This window comes from Phasianus colchicus, chromosome 8 (genome assembly GCF_987193195.1).
Source record: "Phasianus colchicus chromosome 8, bPhaCol1.hap1.1, whole genome shotgun sequence".
Lineage (NCBI taxonomy): Eukaryota > Metazoa > Chordata > Aves > Galliformes > Phasianidae > Phasianus > Phasianus colchicus.
In genome coordinates, this window is record NC_143443.1 from 28845019 (window position 1) to 28864699 (window position 19681).

Sequence of the window (19681 nt, forward strand, 5' to 3'; positions counted from 1 at the left end):
CAATCTTTCATTGACTTTAATACTCAATGATTCAATTTCTTAATAATGTCTATATTAGTTAATTTAAAGTTATTTTTTACATACTGACTTAAACAGTAAATTAGATAGCAGTTCTCCTCTTCCAGTTTTTCTCCTTCACTAATTTCAGGTTATTAACTGAGGATTTCACTGTGTGGTATGCATTTGAACATATGTGTACGTATGCACATGATTAAAGATAGCAGTAAAATAAGTGTGTACATATTGATTTTAATAGGCAAAGTGCAAGCTAGGAAAAAATTCAACAGTAAAAACCTACTTTAAGAATGTCGTTCTCACTTGAATACAAACTTAGATTGTCTTTCAGCCTTTCATCGTTCTGAGTAGTGGAAATAATATCCTGTAATTATTACATTATTTGAGAAAGAAAGGGGTGGATATTTGGATAATCTAATGTATGCTACTGTGAGAGACAGGACTTCAGCATGCAGAACTAATCTCTAGAAGCTGCTTATCAAATCTCGATACGAAGGCTGTGATTCTGAGTCTAGTTTTCTTGAAGTTATCTTTCATTCTCTATCTTATCAATATAAAAGTTTTACTCACATTAATTCTCGCAAATGAGAGGACTGTTTGTTGAAATTGGACTAAATTCTTTACACACCAGAAAGCAGTAGGATTCTGCCAGAAGGCACTTAGTTCCATACTGCTTCTCTGATCACTTCATCCCAGCAAGAGGGAATGTTTCTTATCTTTCTATTTTAGCATTGGACTGTTTGCAGAAATAGCCAATCAGTATTTAGAAACTCTGCGAGAGTTTTTATCTCACCTAACATTACTTATATCATGAGTCTGACATAAAATCATAGTCACAGACTCCCCACATTGTTAGCAGAAAGAAAGGGCAGCTCCATTGGGTAATTCATCCCACATTATGTTGGTCCATTTATTTTAGAGTTGCTCATCTATCCTAAGCCTTTCTATCTCCATTGATTCCTATAAACTAGATGGATAATTTTCACTAGATTCAACTTCCACATGTCAAAATTCTGAGTTATATTCTTTCAAATTTTATTTTCTATTTTTGGCAAATCTGTGCTTTTCTTACTGTATTCTTTTGGAATTTTTGTTTTCTGGAGAAAAAGAATAAAACATAGTAGATACTACAAGATAATGTTTTTACATGCAGTCTGTAATTTTTCCTTTTGCTAGATTGGTTTCCTCTGAATTACAGACACAGCTTCTTTTTCATGTTAAAATACAAAATTCTATGTCCAGACTTACTGTTTCCATATGAAAGATATATCCAAGTTAGACTTTAAAAGTTGTCTCATTTTCATGGTGGAACAGATCTTGACCTATTGTTCTGTCGGATTATTATTGCCCTATGGCAAGTAAAAATAGCCAAGGTGAAGATGACATGAAGGATCTAGAGCAAGGGAAGAAATTCTACTCCTTCAGATACTAACCTTTGGAGCCTGGAAAAATTCCTGTGTTCAAAAGTTTTTCCTATTTTAGCAGATACATTCTATACATCATTATCTAGGGTAAAGTGCATTTCCCCTGTCATGTAAGCAGCCAAAGATTTAAAAAAATTTAGAAATAGAAATGGGGAAATGTTGTTTGTAATACATCCTTGTATACAGTGCTCTCTGAAATAGTTGTGCAGTTAAAAATTGAGGCAGAAATATTGGTAGAGAAAACATATAGTAATATTTCTAAAGTTAAAATGGCAATATGAAGCTTGGAGATAAAAGTTGGATTCTTTTCTTAAGCCAGGTGTGTAACTAGAAGAGTTAGACAAATATTCAGATACACAAGTCCTTCATGTCTGATACAGAAGCTCTAGACTTCAAAGCTAAATCCAAGTTGAAAGCAATTGCTCAGAGTTTAATTATAGAGAATTTTTCATAAAATAGTTGCTGTAGTTCTTATTTCTTGGTACTGATCCTCACAACTCCTTCACAAAACGAACTTTGAGACTAGGATACAAGAAGCCTTGGATTTAGAAGTACCAGTTTTAGGTATGTAATAATTTCCTTGCACATGCTCATCTTTTCATGTTTCACTGGTTATAAACTGCCCATCCCTCTTTTTCTTTCATGACTTCCCTACCTTATCAACTCCTCCTTCTCTCTTACCCATCCCTTCTGCTCCACCCAAGAAAACTGCATTATGTGCACATATATATTTAATTAAACTGAGCAATCTTCCTAACTTCTACTTTGCTTTCAAGTCACCTGTACTGGGCTACTAAAAGAACTTGCATACTCAAGAATTTGACTCATTATTATCTTGTGAAAAATGTATTGATGCCTATGGGTTTGTCTTATTATGCATAGATCCTCATAGCTGGAGCTTCATTACAATTAGAATGTCTTGAACTACCCAGGAAAAATTCTTCTTGCAAATTCATTAAGGTTGAAATTCTCTAATCATAAGTCAGCTTTTATTTTTAATGGAGCTATATTGCTGTAATAATTCTCTTAACATAGAAAGAAAGAAGGAAAAGAGGAAAGTTCAGAAAATGTCTGGAGTTGGTTGTTTTTTGTTTGGTTTGGTTTTTTTGAATTATTTGTTTCAATTTACACTTGAACACAACCTCTGAACACAACCAAATCTATTGGTTCCATTGCTGGCCTAAAGTTCTGTCATTTACTGCTAAGAAAGTTCACAGGCAGTGAAAGGGAATCCAAACAATTTGGTATAACTGTTAGTCATAATCAGGTATCAAATGCATGAATACTTCTAAAAAATCACATATGACCAGGCCAGGAATAGAGTTAGATCACTTTGTGCAATTCAAAGTAGAAAGCTCTGTATAGTGTCAGTTTGGTACTTATATATTATGAAATGTAGAACAACTCAGGGACTTAGGGATATTTGCAGATATGCCTTCAATATTAAGTGCAGTCCTTAACATCAGTGATAAGTAATTATAATAACAATTATGGGCTCTATTCCATGCAAGTGTGGGTGTGTGGCTGTGTGTGTATGCTGTCTTAGAGATAATTATTAAATCTTCATAAGAAATTACAGTGAAGGGCTGAACTAATGCACGTTCATGTGAGGTTGTAGCAATGTTGCCAAAAGAATATTTGTTGCTTTATCTTTAATTTGCTTTGAAATATTTTGCTTTATTATGCACCAGATTAATCTGTTTTTCTTTTAAAATTAGCATTCATTTTTAAATTGTGCAATTAAAATATTTTAAATGTATTAATTTTAAGGAAAAAGGGCTTTTTTCATTTCTAAAAACACGTCTCAGTATTTTAATTAGAATGGAAAATGGTGATAGTTGAAAAATAGTTAACTATAAAGAAAATGATTTACATCAGTGTGATTTATTAGTACTTTCCATGTTGTTTTCAATTTTTATAACAAGCAAAAGTTACATGGGTAATTTCTATTAACATTACTTCAGAAGAAAGACTATATTTCATTGTGCATATTTTGATTCTGACAAAGACATGGGAGTTAGTTACTCATCTCACTTTATGGTGAATGCAGGTGTGTGCACACCAGACGGCAATTACACTTGAAGCTGATCATCCGTGGAGCCATAAAGCCCCAGCCTAAAAAGAAAATGGCTCTGAAAATGTTGTAATTTACTTCTATTTTATTTGCAGATTGCCTTCTCACAGCACAATACTATCATGGATCTGGTGCAGTTCTTTGTCACCTTCTTCAGGTAAATTGCTTTTTCTGTTTTTTGACTGAAATTGTGCTGATTCTGTTCCATCAAACAAATACCTTTCCAAACTTTTTAATCTTAAGAAATGCCTGAAAGGAAGCCTTTAAGCTGTGTTCATTAATTTGCACTGATGGAGAATCAGGGGCATGAAACTGCACGTTTAAGGAGCTTTTGGCTTTGTTCATAGGCTCATATTGGTACAGTGTTCACACTTACACATCTGGCTGATCTTTATGCAGCACTTCATATCACAGTGATTAAGTGAAGCCAGCTTTACTTGACTCCAATAATGTGCATGCATGATTTTTTGTGACCTGTTTTACTGAATTATTAAAAATGACGGTTCTGTTCAATGTTTTGTGAAAGTTATGTTTTAATAAAAGACCCCAAATCACTGTTAATGCTTTCGTGAGTTAGAGGTGAATTGTGAAAGTCACTAAGTGATGCAGAAGCTTTAGTGGCAGCAGTGCAGGAATTCGCTTTATCTAGGATCTGAACAAAACTCAATCGAAACTTCATATAAGTTCAGTTGTCTTATAAAATGTCACAAAGCTAAATTACATGAGTTACTTACAGTTCTTTGAAATCTTGCTATGAATGCAGTAACCACAATGTGTATGTAAAATGCAGAGACTGATGGACCACTGTGTTCGTCAGACTTTCTGTATCTTGAGAATGCTACGTGTTTATTTTACAAGTTCACAGCACTGCTCTTCTTCCTGTTTTCATAACCATGGTTTGAGGAACTGTACTCAAGCAAACAGACAGTTAAATGCTGTGAACAAGCAAACTTCTATTAATCACTGTCACCTGCAGAAAGGAGCAGGCCCTGATGTATTCTGCATCCAATATGTTGGCTAATGGAGGGCACTTCAACAGGTGATGCCAAGCATTCCATTCCTCTTCTTCCACTGCAAATGGAGCATTACAATGCTGATTGCTTGAAAGCCAGTCTAGCAGTAGTTCATTTTGTTTCTGGGGAATAAAGATCCAGAAGGAGGTGATATTCATGTGAACCTGTTACCCCGTACTGAGAGAAAGGGTGTCCTAGCTGGCTGCTAGGGTAACATTGCCTTTGATTCAGCTCAGTCTAATTAACAAGGCTTTCAGCTTACACTCAGCTCAATAAGAGTCTTGCAGCTGTTTTCAGTATAGCATTAGCAATCAACCTTTGGAATTGAGTTGCTGAAATACTTAGGGTTAAAGGTGATAAGAGTATTCATCTATGAACAGTGAAACAGATCTGTGTGCTCTTTATTTTTATGGATTATTTAAAAGAAGATAATAAGGAAAGTCTTTCTTTAACTTGATTTCTATGTGTATAAGTGTGTCTTTATATGTCTTCAGATACAGACACAAAGCTTGTGATGCTGAAGAGTGTTCTGGTGCCTTTAGATGCAGGCAACGTGTCTATGAACATAGAAGGTCTCCTATACATCCAAGAAAAAAAAACCTAGAAATAAAAAGAAAAACATGTGTCAGAGTCACACTATACAAAGCAGATCTGGGAAAGAATGGAAAATATCTAAGGAGCTTGAGTTGCTGCAAATTGGTGCCATAATGACATAAAAAGTTAGTAGCACTGTGTTCCCCAGTTAACTAACTCTGCCTGGGAGATGAGCCTGAGCGTGCGATTTGGCTAATTGCCTCTTTCCTGTACTTTGTGCATGTTTATTTGTTGTTTTTTGTTTGTTTGTAGTTTGTTTTCTTCTGCAGTTAGAATGAAAGATTTTCATTGTAAACATCACTGCATTTTCCAGTAGATTTTAAACTGGATGTTCTTTCCCCAGGAACAGTAGTCTTAACTAACTGCAGAATATTTATAATAGAAACATTTAGCAAGGACTAGCAATTGGCAATGAATTGTTTTTCATTGTTGTTATTTGTGTGCTTGTTTTCACACTATGTTATACCAAGGGAAGCTATAACATGAACTCTCCAAAGTGGTTTACAGTGGTCAAGCCTTTTGCTTCAACAAGAATTGCAGCCTAGCAATACTGTGTATGTATACATACACGTATGTGCATATATATATATGCATTTATATGTATATATGTATTTTTAACTGGATAGTTAAATGTAGTATATTAAAACATTGACAAATTATGGTGGTGATATTAATACCTACAACACATTGAGCAGGATTGTTGAAACAGCAAATGATTCAAGGACTTTCTTCCATCTATTATTATTTTGTATTTCTGAGCACATAACCCTATTCACATTGGCTGCCTAGCTAAACCAGGAAGGAGGTTTATGTGATAATGATGTTCTTTTTAACAGTCATTCATAAGTATAGCTTAAAACTCTTCCTTCATAGGGTGAATGTTCCAGAGTAAAAGATGAAATATGCATTTTATTCCTCCAGTCACAAACATCAAAATAAGGAGACTTTTTAGAATTTTCAATATGTATCAACAATTTTAAAAGTATTATTCTCTAAAGTATTTATTTTAAACTAAAAGTGGAAAAGGAAATCAATTTAATTTTTCTTTTTGTACTGGGATGTATCATTGTACCTACTGGCTTAGTGACCTCTTCTCTAAAAGCAGAATTGCAATCAGATATCTAAGGGCAGCACATTCTTAATAGGACTACAGAGACTGTAGCATCTGTGTTGCTTTAGTCAATGCTTTTTAGCTTATGCCTTGAAGAATTTTAGCTGTTGCACCAGTTGAAAAGTGAGGTTTTTTTCCACCTGCTTTGAAGCAGTAAAAATCTCATTAGAAAATTTCACAGGCAGTGTGTGTGAATGATCACCCTTCTTATACTGAAAAAATTCCATCCCAACTGTTGTAGAAAGTCCATTCCAATGTTACCTTGAAAAATAAACATTCAATAACCTAAAATCTGTCATTTTCAAATAAATTATAAATTATGATGGGGTCTTCAATGTTTGCAAATCTTTAAGTCTTTAGATTTTAAATCTTTAGATCTTCAAAGTATTTTTAACTTCTGAAAACATTATTTTATCTTTAATTTCCTTGTGCATATAAAATTTGTAATGGCCGGTATTTGTTAATTTTAATTATATATTTTTTTCTCAGTTAATTCAGAATTGAAAGCTCAGAAATTCCTGAGTTCTAAAGCTGCTCTCAGTAAGATTATAATTAAAAATTTAAAACAATGCTCATCCATTTCTTGGAAACTTTTTTGTATCACTAATCTGAAGCAGAAGTGTTGTAAAAAAAAAATAATAATAAAATAAAAATATTTTTTTTCCTAATCCTGCAAGTTATTGATACAGACCAAGTTTAGTTATTCATATTGTTATGATAGGCAATGATATTCATCTGCTACAGTCATAACTATTTTCGTATGACGTATTTCAAATACAAAATATCAATCATTAATTAATTAATCAGGCTTTTCTCTGTGTATGCATCTTTATGCTCTCAGAATGGTTCCTTCCTTTGTCTCTGGTTCATCTGTTGGGGTGGAGCTGCCAGCTGATACCCACATGTTATTTGTATTCAGATTATGACTCCTTACTATTATGCATTACTGAATTTAATTTAGTTTTGTAATCTAAGTGGAGTGTTATTAAGAAATATGGAACCAAGATTTTCTTGTGTGTTCATCAGATGTTCAATGAAAGCCATGGCCAAATCAGGTGTATGCTGTTGACACATCTTTCTGTGCACATTAGAAATGAGAGAAAGCGATAATCAAAATTTGCCTAGAACTTACTGCAGGAGGAAGGCATGGGCATTTAGGATATGACGAAGTCTTGTAGAGAGAAGTCTCGTAACTGAAGAGCCAGATATATCATGCCCTTCTGTATTAATGTTGGTAACAACAACCCAAACCAGTTCTTTCAATTAAATATCATTCAGCTGGACTGGATGGATGCACTAAAAGTGATTATGTAAGATGTCCTGAGAGCTTCAATAACCGAAGGGGCCATTCTTGGTGATAATTTGCAACAAGTGGATTCCTTCTCTTTACTAGCATGCTGTAGTGACTTGTGGATTTGTTTTAAGTAAAAGTAAGGATGATAAATTAATTCTGGATATACCATACTTAGTTTTGTAATGTTGTCGTGAAAACAAAGTGCAGTCTGTAAGGATCAGATCATATCTGCCATGGCTGGATTCTCAGAAAATGCAGAAGTCTTATAAATCAGAATTAGAATATCTTATGGTAAAATCAAGTTATCCTAGCAAAAAAATAGATTTTATGTTTGGGGCTAGAATAAAATTGATTTTTACTTAGTGATGCATTAAACAGTTTTTACCTTACTTAGAGTCTTACTTTCAGTGGGATGAACATGTCTGTACTGCAGTGGCCAATTTGAGTTCGTGTTAAAAATATGTGATTTTGAACTGTGGAATGCAGCTCTATTTTGTGTTCTATGCTTCACCAGGAAGCTTTGTTATCACTGTAGAGTTATTTGATGCATTCATATTTCCTGAGAAAGCAGCCTTTTGTTATTAGCCTGCAGGCAGAGGAGATTCCCCAGTACCACTGGACTGGTTGCTTGACAAAACAACTGATGAGTTATTTAGTTCCTCAGTGAATAGAAATGTTTTTCATTATTTTGTTCTTATTTTTCTTCCTTTGTTCATCATCCTTTTCAGTCAGTTGGAAGTGCACTTCAGTATGCCACAGCTTGCAGTATTTTTATTTTGGCATATTGTGTTCCTCAAAGTAGAAAATATTTGCCCAGCTTTAAATCTGGAGGTGGCCTATGCACTTTCTTGATATATAGCAGATTTGAGGTTTGCCTTCCTTCAGATACATGCATGTAAAATATCCCTTTTCTGACCTGATGTATTTGTCAAGCACAGCGCAGGTTTGCTGTTTGCTGTACCTGGTGAAGTGCTGAATCCCAAGTTCTGCTCAGTTAATAGTATCTAGAAATATGTTCTGTAATTGATAAGCTGCAGGAGGAATCAAGGATAGATTTGAAATTCTACCTTTTGTGGGTTGCGTTTTCTTCTGTGACTGAATGAAATATTAAGTGGTGATTGCAATTGAATTTGATGAAGGGCATGAAAGAAGTATTTCCTGGGATGGAACAGATAGACGTAGATGTATAAGTCCCATATCTCATATGATATATTCATTTTTATTCCCTTGCTATGATCTTGAATTTAGTTACAACACCATATTAGCATCCAAATAAGGTTTGGGTGATGGTAACAGGAATTGCAAGATTTATTTATTTGTTCCAAAAAAAAAAAGAAAAAAAAATAAAAGAAAATAAAAGAAAATGTTAATCCTAAATAGCACTGCTCATTTTGTATAGCACTGAAGTCTTTCAGTCCAAAAAAACACTTTTGCTATTATAAAATCTAAATGGAAACAAAGCTGCTACTTCCATAGTAGTGTTCCACACCAGAAGTCTCTCACTCCATCTTCTAGATGGCACCTAGAAGATACATCCCAAGACATGCTGAAAGTATGTATTTTGTTTTGATGCCTCAGCCAAGAGTTCACCCATTGCATTACGTGTTTGTCTAGTTGTAGTCCGTGAGAAACATTACTTGAAGGCTTTCTTGAAACCCAGAAAGATTACATCAACTGGCTTCCCTTGGTCAACTAGGTGGTCAAAAAAGGAGTGAGCCTCAATGATCCTTATGGGTCCCTTGGGAAATTCTATGATTCTAAGTAATTAAAGAAAATGGAAAATAAAAAGTAGAATTTTTCTTTAAGGAATAATGTCATTATCCACTTCTCAACCGCTCTGCCAGTCTGTCTTTGCAAATGCAGTCAATATGGCATGCTGTTAAATGAGTGACATTGAAAAAATGAACAATTTGCTTATGGCAGTGGAGAAATACTGAGAGTCCTTGCGTTCAGTTCTAGTAAAACACAGAAAGATAGCATTAGACTGCATGTATTATTGTCGTTTACATAGTTCTTAAAATATTAAATCTAATTATTCTTTTTGAAAGGAGAAATCTGAATTCAAAAGGCATTTATGGAGCAGGCCTCTTAAATGGAATATTAATAAAAATACCCCAGTGAAATTTCCACGTAGCAAATGAAGCATTTAGTGTGGAAGATTTTGTTATAAAAATAAGCGTGTGAGTGTATATTTGGGAGTTGGGCTATGTGTTAAATAGATGCAAGATTATGGCAGTTACACTGTGGACTCCAAAAACTGCACTAAACTATTGGAGGAACATTAGACTTGCATTAAGAAGCAGTTGTATCATTTGGTTATGTATTAAAATGGGGATTTAGTCTGTATGTATGGCTTAATTATGTTCTTTATAATAGTTATCTTCCTATACTTTTTCAGGCTGTTTTTTTTTTTTTTTTTTTAAATGATATTTTAGGAAAATTCTCTGCAGTTTCAAAGTTATTTTCCTTCTCTTACATATCTTGAATCATTTCAGCTGACCTTCTGAGTATCAGATCCAAGGACACTAGGGTTTTGAGTTCTTAATATATTGCAACTAGAAGAACAATAATGATGGTTCTTTGGTCTAGAAATCAGAGGATCCTTATAATGTCTTCAGAAAAACTTTTTTATAATGGGGATTTTAATAGGGAGAGTTGCGACTTCTTTACACTTACAGGTTCAAATATATTTGCTGCTTTGGAAAAAGGAAGTAGAAATAGCATATAATGAAGGGAAAAGTCATTCAACAAAGTATTAAACATCTTAATTATATTTGATTCTAGTATGCTAAACAATGCTGTCTCTAAACAGCCATGACTTGGTGGCTCTCTAAATATGTATTTCTATGATTAATATCAAAGTATAACGGCCAGACGGGAAACGGCATAGAGGAAGAAAAGAAGGAAGGGAAAGCATTAAAGATGGTGTTGAAACAATGTGAGTCTTTTGATCTGTAAGGCTGCTGAAATGTGGCTTTAGTCTGCAGTACTTCCCCAAATTCACTAATAGGCCATAATTAGAATGAGATGGAGCTTCTTTCCTTAACTTAAAAACGTAGATAATTATTATAAACTAGTAAAATCAAAATCTGAAATGAAAACTCATCTATTTTTAAGTTGAAATAATATATTTCATTTCTTATTCTTTGTGAAAGTTACTGCAGAAAATATTAAATTTGGTATTTCATACTGTGTCTGGAAGTTTAATGGAAATAGATTTTTTATCTTTTTCGCATTTTTGATCTTTTTTTCTGTGTGAGTATATATATACATATATACACACACACGCATAACAGCACTTTTTGGAAAAAAAATATGGAGTATTTTACCCATGAAGGGCAAGCTCATAAAATTATGTGAAATATGGAAGTCCTTTCTGTGAGTAAAAGAAACATAATCACACTTTATGGATGTGATGTTCTATTTATTCTATGGAGATTAATTTCAGTTCATGTTAGATTAAACCTCTTTAATTATAAATCTTCTTTATTTGCTGCTTCAAAGAGGTGAAAGGAGGAACTGCTGAGAGTTGAACTTCACATCTAAAACTTTATTGCATAATTTATTACAGTCCTCTTAAATTGTTCGCTTCTGTTTGATATTGTATTGGCAGAATGAAATGTGGATGTTAGTCTTCTAAATAGCATCCTGATGTACACTATAGCTATTTTCCCTTTTTAGTTGTAAATAAAGGCTGTTCACATAATAGAGCATGCATTCATACTTTATTACGGTAGCTTCTGGTATGGCTTCTGGTATGTTTAATATGAAAAGACAGTTTCTGTGTGTGTGTATAGATTTAAAAATCATTTATGCACATAGAAAAAATACTGTATCTACGTAGATTGCTCCAAAAGTAATGCCTCCTATTTATCTACTTGGAAACTACCATAGATAGAAAGAGCACAGTAGCACTATTCGGTAGAGCAAATTCTCAGATACAAAACTCTGTTTTTCAACATAGTCACCAACCATTAGTTATATGTTTTAACCAGCAGTGAACAAGAGCCTGCACGCCAAACTCATAAATATCCGCATGCCCATCTGGAATGTGGTTTGTCTTTCACAACACCATCACCACTGCTGAAATACACCACCCACCCATCACCATGCTCATATCCACTGACTGCTCTCCGCAAATATTCAGGAAGTGTTGATGAATGTCAGTGGATGCCATTTTTTTCCACTTGAAGGAATCAGTTGACACTTTTTTGCTTCATCCATGCTTCCATGTCACAATCTATTTTGTCAGACTGCCCCTCTGCTGCTGTCTGTTACATGGTAACAAAATGCAATGGGATATTGGTGGAAGGTTCAACTTTTACTACCATACCACCAGCACCACCTCTGACATCATGGCCCAATATAATAAAATAGGAGTCATTACTTCTGGAGCATCCAACATACAATATGTATGTTTGTACTTATATTTGGCTAACTATTTAATAATTATTTCAATAAATAAATTGGAAAAAGAAATCTAAATACTTAATTTTACTATAAATGACAAATACCCTTTACAGATGCATTTCGTTCTTCCTTACCTTCAATAAGAATTTTGACATTTTGCTGTAATGCAGATTTCTGCTTTGGTGTGTTGTGCTCGTGCCTAGGAAGATGAAGGATTGTTTTTCTAACTCAATATGTATTAAAGACCAATTAATAGAAGAATGCAGTAGCTGTTCTTGCTAATTAAGTAATATGTATTATAGCAATGTTTCATTGATGCTGCTTACTTTAGCTAATGTATAAGTTATCCAAAAAGCAGTAGATGCCATAGGAATTTCAAGCTCTGTGTTGTCAGTTATGTATTCTGTACTTAAAGTGCAAGGCTTTATTAATAACAATATTAAAGCTTTAGTTTATTGTTTTATTTAATTTTGTTCTTTCTTAGTAAATGAATTTTGGTTACATTTTCAGCATTCTGTTTAAATGCACTTCTTTAGGTGTTTCTTATAGTATGCTTTTACAATATGCTGCTCTTCAGGCTTCTTTAAGGCTCATTTCCTTCATGGATTTCTTTAAACTCCTATCAAGTACTTCAAACGTTTTATGGCACAGCATGCATTTGTCCTAAGGAGCTGCTCTTGGTAGTTGATTTGCAGAAAGAGTATACAGATTTTTCAGTTGCTAATTTTTTCAATTAAGTAGTTTTGTGTACGTTAAGGAGCAGTGGTTACAGCTGAGTTAGTATGCATAAGCCTTTTTTAAACCGTGAGCTAAGGTATCTCCTCTGTACCCTTGTAATGTTTGTGAGCCTTCATTTAAAACATTGGTTAGTAATTTTATGAACTCACTGTGCAGATGCTGTTGTTGGTAATCAACCTCAACACAGTAGAACAAATATAACATGGGTCTCCTTTATGTGCATCTTTACCAATGATCTGGCCATCCCATCTGCCTGGGATGACCAGCTTAGCAGAAGGCCATATGTGTTTCTTTTTAATTGTTACTCTTTTTTTATGAAGTTGGTAGTTGTGGTTGTGTGAGATATGAATTTTAGAGGCAACTTAATGTGACTTTCATGAGATGCTTCAGGTTAAGACTTATTTATGGAAATGTATGGGTTTTCAGGATTGCAACCAAAAATAGCATTTTAAGCACTGTCATTTGGATAAGAAGAATTATCCATGTAATTAGCTTTAAATGAACTTGAAAGGTGTTGCTTAACTTGCGTGAATTCCACTGAGAGACAAATAAATAAATACAAATTTGCATTTAAATGACATTTGGTAATACTTGAAGTTTTACATACCGTAATATATCATTTGCTTCATATCCAGATGTTTCTTTCACTTCCCAGTTCAGAAAGCAAAAACTAAGGGCCTGAATCTTTTGCACAGCTTTGGGATTAGAGAGGTCACAGCTGAATTAAGTTTTCCTCAGTTTCTCCTGTTTAATGGAGAGAGTGCAAGGGAGAAGTTGGAGTTCTAGAACTGTTGCTGTATTAGAACAACAGGAGCAGGAAAATCTGTTTAGAAATGAGATATAACCAGGCTGACAAAAGAGGAAACATTCCTGCCATATTGCTGTATGTACAACAATAAAATGTGTCTAGGTGAAGAGGGAATAATCGTGCAGCTATTAGCTGATCAGTTGCTGAAAATGGCATGTAGGGCACAGCAGGTGCATGGGTCTGCTGGTGCTAGTTGCTTCTCACAAGTACTTCTCACAGCCAACAAAAGTCAGAGGAGAAATCTCTTAAACCCACCCAAATGGTAGTGGTGGCTTAGGAGGCCTTATATTTCATTGCCTTTTGCAGTCAGAGATCTTAGACCAGGAATGGAGTTCAGTTGTGTCTTGGCTCCACGTGGTCAATATTTCTTTTACAGAATCACAGAATGGCCAGGATTGGAAGGGACCTCAAGGATCATGAATCTCCAACCCCCCTGCCACAGTTGGCTGAAAGTTACGTATCCAACTGGATCAGCAGTTAAGGCTCCATTCCTATTTAGTCCTCACAAATGTTTTGATTTGCAACTGTGACGCTTCACTCCCAGAAAAATTTAGAATTGCTAATCATTGAAATATTGCTATTTCTAACAGTGTTTGTAAAACTCTATGATTCAGAGCAATTTAATTGTTCAAAAATTTTATCCTGCTCTCATACATATCAGACTCTTAATATCATGTTTACAGTATTTTTTGCTTCAGACAATCCTGTTGAAATCTTTGAAGTGCTTGTCATGTGTATATTAGTTAACACAAGTAAGGATGGCTGAACCTAGCACATCATAATCATAAACACAATGTTCTTGTCAAGTACAATGAGAGAAACCAATTGCTGTGACAATAATTACTATTCAAATTCATGGCTTTACAAAAATAATTGTTCAATTATGTTTATTTTAGAACAGTGATTGCTTCATAACATCAATTAAAATGGGCTCTATTTGCCAATAAAAAGATAGTAAATAATACTTCAGAAGGACAGCATATGTGATCTCTTAGGAAACTTCTGCAATATTGATTTTAAAACATTAACTTACAAGACTTTTTTCTGTGCATTAATCTACTTTAAAAAGCTTTCTGTTATTAGATTATTATTTTTTAAAGAATACTACTATTTTTCATTCAAATTTAAAACTACCGTAGTTGGTATGAATGAAAAGCTTTAAAACCACGTAGGGCACACTGCTAAGATTAATGTTACAGTGTGAAATGTACATTTTTTTGCTTCTAGCAAAAAAAAGGGGCATGAGTTTTGTGCATCTATAGGGATATTTAATTGTTAGCTCAGCTCAGCAAAGTACAAGTAACAAAGCAATAGTTGCCTTGATGACCCATCTCCTATTTTTTGAAAAAAAGATTTAGGAGTAGTTCTTAAAATAAGTGTAACTGTACACACATAGACACTCAGTGAGACTAGCATACACCTAAATAACTTTATGAATGGAATCATTAGTTGCTTATATCTCCATGAATAAGCAGGGTGGACAAACAGGTCATCTGTTGAATAAAACAGTTGGCATGAAGGACCTGATGTCCATACTGGACACATCTTATTTTTTGGCTAGCTCTACTGTAGCTCTGTGTACCTGACATCTTCCATTTCATTACATCTTGAGCTCCAAGACTGCTTGCTCTTACTTCAAAGCTCAACATCAGTGACAATGAGGAAGTTCATTCAAAAGTCTGCTCCTAATCCACACTAAACCGCTGTGTTGCACTAAGTAGGATCCCAGCCAAGTTTTAATTTTAATACAGTTAAAATTATATTAAGTTTAAGGTAAAGATTTTTTTATTTAAACTGTTTCCTTTCATCCAGTACTCAACTGCTATGCAAATTGGGAGCTTAAATAAAATCATAGAAACAACAATTATTCATGCATAGATGTTTACATATATTTTTTTGGACATTTTCATTTTCTTTTGCATGTTAGACAAAAGGAAATGAGAAAAGAAATAGCAAAGGATGGAACATTTTGTTTTGTTCTGTTTATCTTCCACTTACAATATTGGTTCTAAAAATATTTGTATTCAATTCATGACATAATTCTTCTTACATCACTGCAAAAGTGAGTAAATGATCTTCCCCTCTATTTATCCCAGTAATTTGAATTTGTTTAAAGATGATCTACATGTTGCATTTTAATTTTCAGATTCCAAGCAGCAACACATCTCCTAATATCCTTTACAGTCTGTGCTAGTGAGTAATCATATTGGTTTTTTTTACTCCCTGAGAAAAGCTGTTTCTCACTCACAGAAAACACGACCATCTCACTCCTCAGCCTCTGGAATGAACTAAACACGTCTAAAAGTGATTAAGTTTAAATTTTTACTCTGTACATCAGTAAAGTGGTTGTGCAGATGGTAATTATCCCATGCTATTTTCCCTTTTTGTGTTCAAATAAATCAATCTCCCTTTGCAAGGAAGATCATCTGTTTAGCTTAGATCCTGCTGCTAGACCATGTTGTTCTATTGCAGACCTTCTTTGGTCACTTTTCTCTACTGTGTCAGATATAAAATACTTGTATTCAGTGCATCCTTTTCAGTTTACCCATTCTTTAATTGTTTATTGTATTCTAGCTAATGCTATGATGATAACCTTCTGACCAGTCTGTAACATAAGTCATGGTGATGAACTATTTGTTTTCAAGCATCATTTTTTAGCATTTCCTTATTTGGTTCCATGTTGTTTCAAGCTATGTCACTACCTTCCTCTGTTTTAAAGACAACAGAATTATGGTAACACTTGGGTTGCTGCAGCTTTGAGTGTGTATTCACGTGATAACTATTTTCTTGAGTAGATTTACATTCATCAGTGCAAGTAGTCATTCACTCCATCTGTACTCTAGGACAATAATTCGTAACCAATCTGTATTGCAGAGGCGTTTATCTATTTATTATTTTCATTGTGACAATTATGATACAGAAAATAACTCATAATAGTGCCAGAGTCTAATTCCAATTGTTCTGCTTCCAGCTAGTCTTTTTTACTATGCATTTCTGTGCTAGATGAATGAGACCCTTAGTATTTACTCCCCATGGAAACTCATGCACTCTGTAGGCTAGTCACCCGTAGGTCTTTTTAAAAATTGAAATGATTGAGCTTATTAATGCACTATCAGTAAAAGATTTTCTCAACTTTTGAGTATTTCCTGATTATTTTATGTATTCTTTCCATGTTGTCAAACTCTTTAAAAGAATATGAAAAATGGAATTTTTGTAGGCAGAATTTCAATAAGTCGCATCATACATGTTTTGGGAATATCCTGTATAGTGATACATTCATCTCCAAAGTGCTGCTTAATACAGTTCATCTGGTTATCTGAAGTTGTTTTACTTCTTTTTTTTTGTTTTAGCAGCTAAGCAGCTCATTCACACTGATTTGTGAATTATGTTGGGAATTGCTTCAGGCCAAGGAGAACATGTTTACTTTACTCCTAAACAGGGCCCAGAACCCTTGTCTTCACAAATACATGTTAGCAGTGATTGTGCATCTTGATGAAAAAGGTGCAGTTGATCAATTGGTACTGGCATACTGTGATTTTCTTGTCCTCAATACGATTAAATTTTCTTATCAGTCTTTGTCATGCGTAGACATCTCAGAGCTGTAGGTATCTCTCTCATCAAAACTGGTTGGGTCTGATACTCTGAACTTTGCAAATCCTTTTAGAAATGTCTTTTTGTGATATTGACCACATTCTGACAACATTTGAGATGTTAGCTGGTAAATTTTTAATTCAGTTATTTTGTGTTACACTGATGTCAGTTTTGCCATAGTATTGTGCTAACTGAGGGTAAAAACACATTTCTATTAGTATACTATATTCAAATTGACTGTACTCCTTTCTACATGCTTACTTCCAGAGATGGTTGCTTTTGGCAGTCTGCAAGACACAGACATGCCATGGATTTATGCACTGACATTGCAGTGTTTTCTGTCTTGTTCTTTTTTTCTTTTTTCCTTTTCTGATCTCACCTAACATCCTATTTGCTGTTTTGACTGTCACTAAGCATTTGCTGATATGTTCAAATAACTATCTGCGATGATTTCAAGGCCATTTTCTTGAGTGGTAATTGCTAATTTAAATCTATTGTGTACCTGTAGCTAGATTGTTTAGTTTTTTTTTTTCCCTTCAGTTCATTGGCACTAAATTTCATTCTCTTATTTTCTTGCCAAGTCGGTCAATATTGCAAGATGCTTTGCAGTCAGGTTTAATTTTTTTTTTTGTTTGTTTTAATTTTATTGCTTAAAATAAAAAAAGACTTATCTCCACACAGCCTGATACAAGGTTAGTTTGAGAAAACCTATTTTCCCTATCTTTCTTCTCTTCATTAATTAGAATTTTGATTCTTTTTTTCTGATTTATAGCAGAAAAAAATACTGAAAACAGGAAAAGATTGCACATGAGGCTAAGTAAACATCAGACACTATCACCACTGTAATTTTCAAATGATTTGTATTACTTGTGTCTTTGAAATGCTTGCTTCTGATACACACAAAGTAAAAGATGTTTTGGCTGATGTCAGTAAAGTTAGGTTGTGACCCAGTTTTCTTGGTGTACAGAGTGAAGTAGGAATTTGACTGAAGTTTTAAGACAAGAACTCTTGTGTGTTGTTTTTTTCCCCTCTAAATTAAGAGAAGCATTCAAGAAATTAATTAAAAAAAAAAAAAATCTTGGGAAAGAGATCCAGTTCCTGGGGATAATGAAGCAGTCGCACGGTGTAAGGCTTTCTCAGTTTCTTCTGTCCAGTTTACCATCCTTTTTAATTTCCACAAGCTTTGAGTTCATCATTCTAAACAGCTGCTGCTGTTTCCCTATTTATTTCTGTGTTATAAAAAAGCTTGAGATGGCTTACCCTTACTGCATGTTCAGCATGCTAATTTATAGCAAAATATCAGTACTCTAATGTTACATCGCTCCTAATCCTGTTGCAGTTACTAGCTAGATTGTACAGTATAGAGTAAGAAAGATTATTTATAAGCAGTTGTTGATGTAAGCTTAGAAATTTTTGTTGCAAAAGTGTATTATTCTGTGGGTCAATGAGATGTCTTTGTTCTGATTATCCCTGGGCAGGCTGTACGAATTCATGGTCAACCTGTGCTTACTTTCAAAAAAGACTGGATAAAAGGAGGCAGACAAAGACATATTTTAAAAAGTGAGAGCATTGCCCTGACTGAAGTGATGTGTTAAACAAAATAGGAAAGTCTCTGATAATCAGTTTCTCTCATAATGTAGTTTGTGTTTCTCAGATACTTTGTCATTAAAATCTCATACGTGAAAGCCTTTTGGTAAGTAATACTGTGTTAATAAACTGGTGCATCAATTAAATGTTGTTACTGCTTTGGTTTCTATCAGTGATAATACACCTAGAAAGACAATTACACCAAGATACATTAAAGTATAAGAGATTTCTCTTCAGAATTCCCTAAGGTTCTAGTATTGAATGTGGAGGTTGGTGGCCCTGCATGTGGAGGGGGGTTGGAGATTCATTATCCTAGAGGTCCCTTCCAACCCTGGCCATTCTGTGATTCTTTTTACTACAGATCATTGACTCTTCCATAGTTTCCTTTTGGGAGGATGATTCTTAGATATGCTGAACTGTTCTGATCTATGGATCAGAACCAGTCAAAACTCCATTTTCTTTTGTTAGGCACTCCATGCCAAGGACCAATAAAAGCACAACACCATATTTAAAATGGCCTTACAGTGAGAGAGGCAGAAAATATATTTCTTTCCATAAAAATCTCTAAGTCACAAACAGCCTTAAAAATGTGCTAAAAGAAATGCTGCTGGTTGACATTGGCCATTAAGGGAAAAGTCAAACTTTACATTTAGGAACAGATTCTTTTTTTACTTTCAGGATTAGAACTGTCAACACTCTTGGAACTAAACAGACAGACTGAAATCTCATATGTAAAACAAAAACAATTCAGACAACAAAATGAACAAAAACAAGTTGTTAATTACATAATTGAGCATTAGTTGAGCATTCTATGTCCAAAGCACTTGTACATATGGTGCTTTCTTCTTTCAGACCTAGCCTTACTCTGGCAGGCTTTCTCAAGTGTGTACAAAGAAAAAATGGATGTAAAGAATTTAGAAAGCTAGAAAGAGTTTTATGTAAATAAGATGCTGATAGAAAGCTGTATTGATTCGTGTTACTTTAATCATAAAGAAGAACTTGTGTCCATAGAATATTGTAAG

At 34.1% G+C, this 19681-nt stretch overlaps 1 protein-coding gene across 11 annotated transcripts in view; it reads left to right on the forward strand.

Annotated features, from left to right (window-relative positions):
* Positions 1-19681, forward strand: part of ATRNL1 (attractin like 1) — a 425218-nt gene that overhangs the window by 206820 nt on the left and 198717 nt on the right. For 10 of the 11 annotated variants that reach the window (XR_016468857.1, XR_016468855.1, XR_016468856.1 and 7 more), the window contains exon 25: positions 3609-3670. Coding sequence is in view for 7 of the 11 variants with exons in the window: in XM_090145543.1 (XP_090001669.1) it covers positions 3609-3670 (62 nt within the window). In the remaining 4 variants the exon portion in view is untranslated. Of the gene's footprint in view, positions 1-3608; positions 3671-13857; positions 14017-19681 lie in introns of those variants that run through there. The other variant, XM_090145547.1, reaches the window with a different exon arrangement.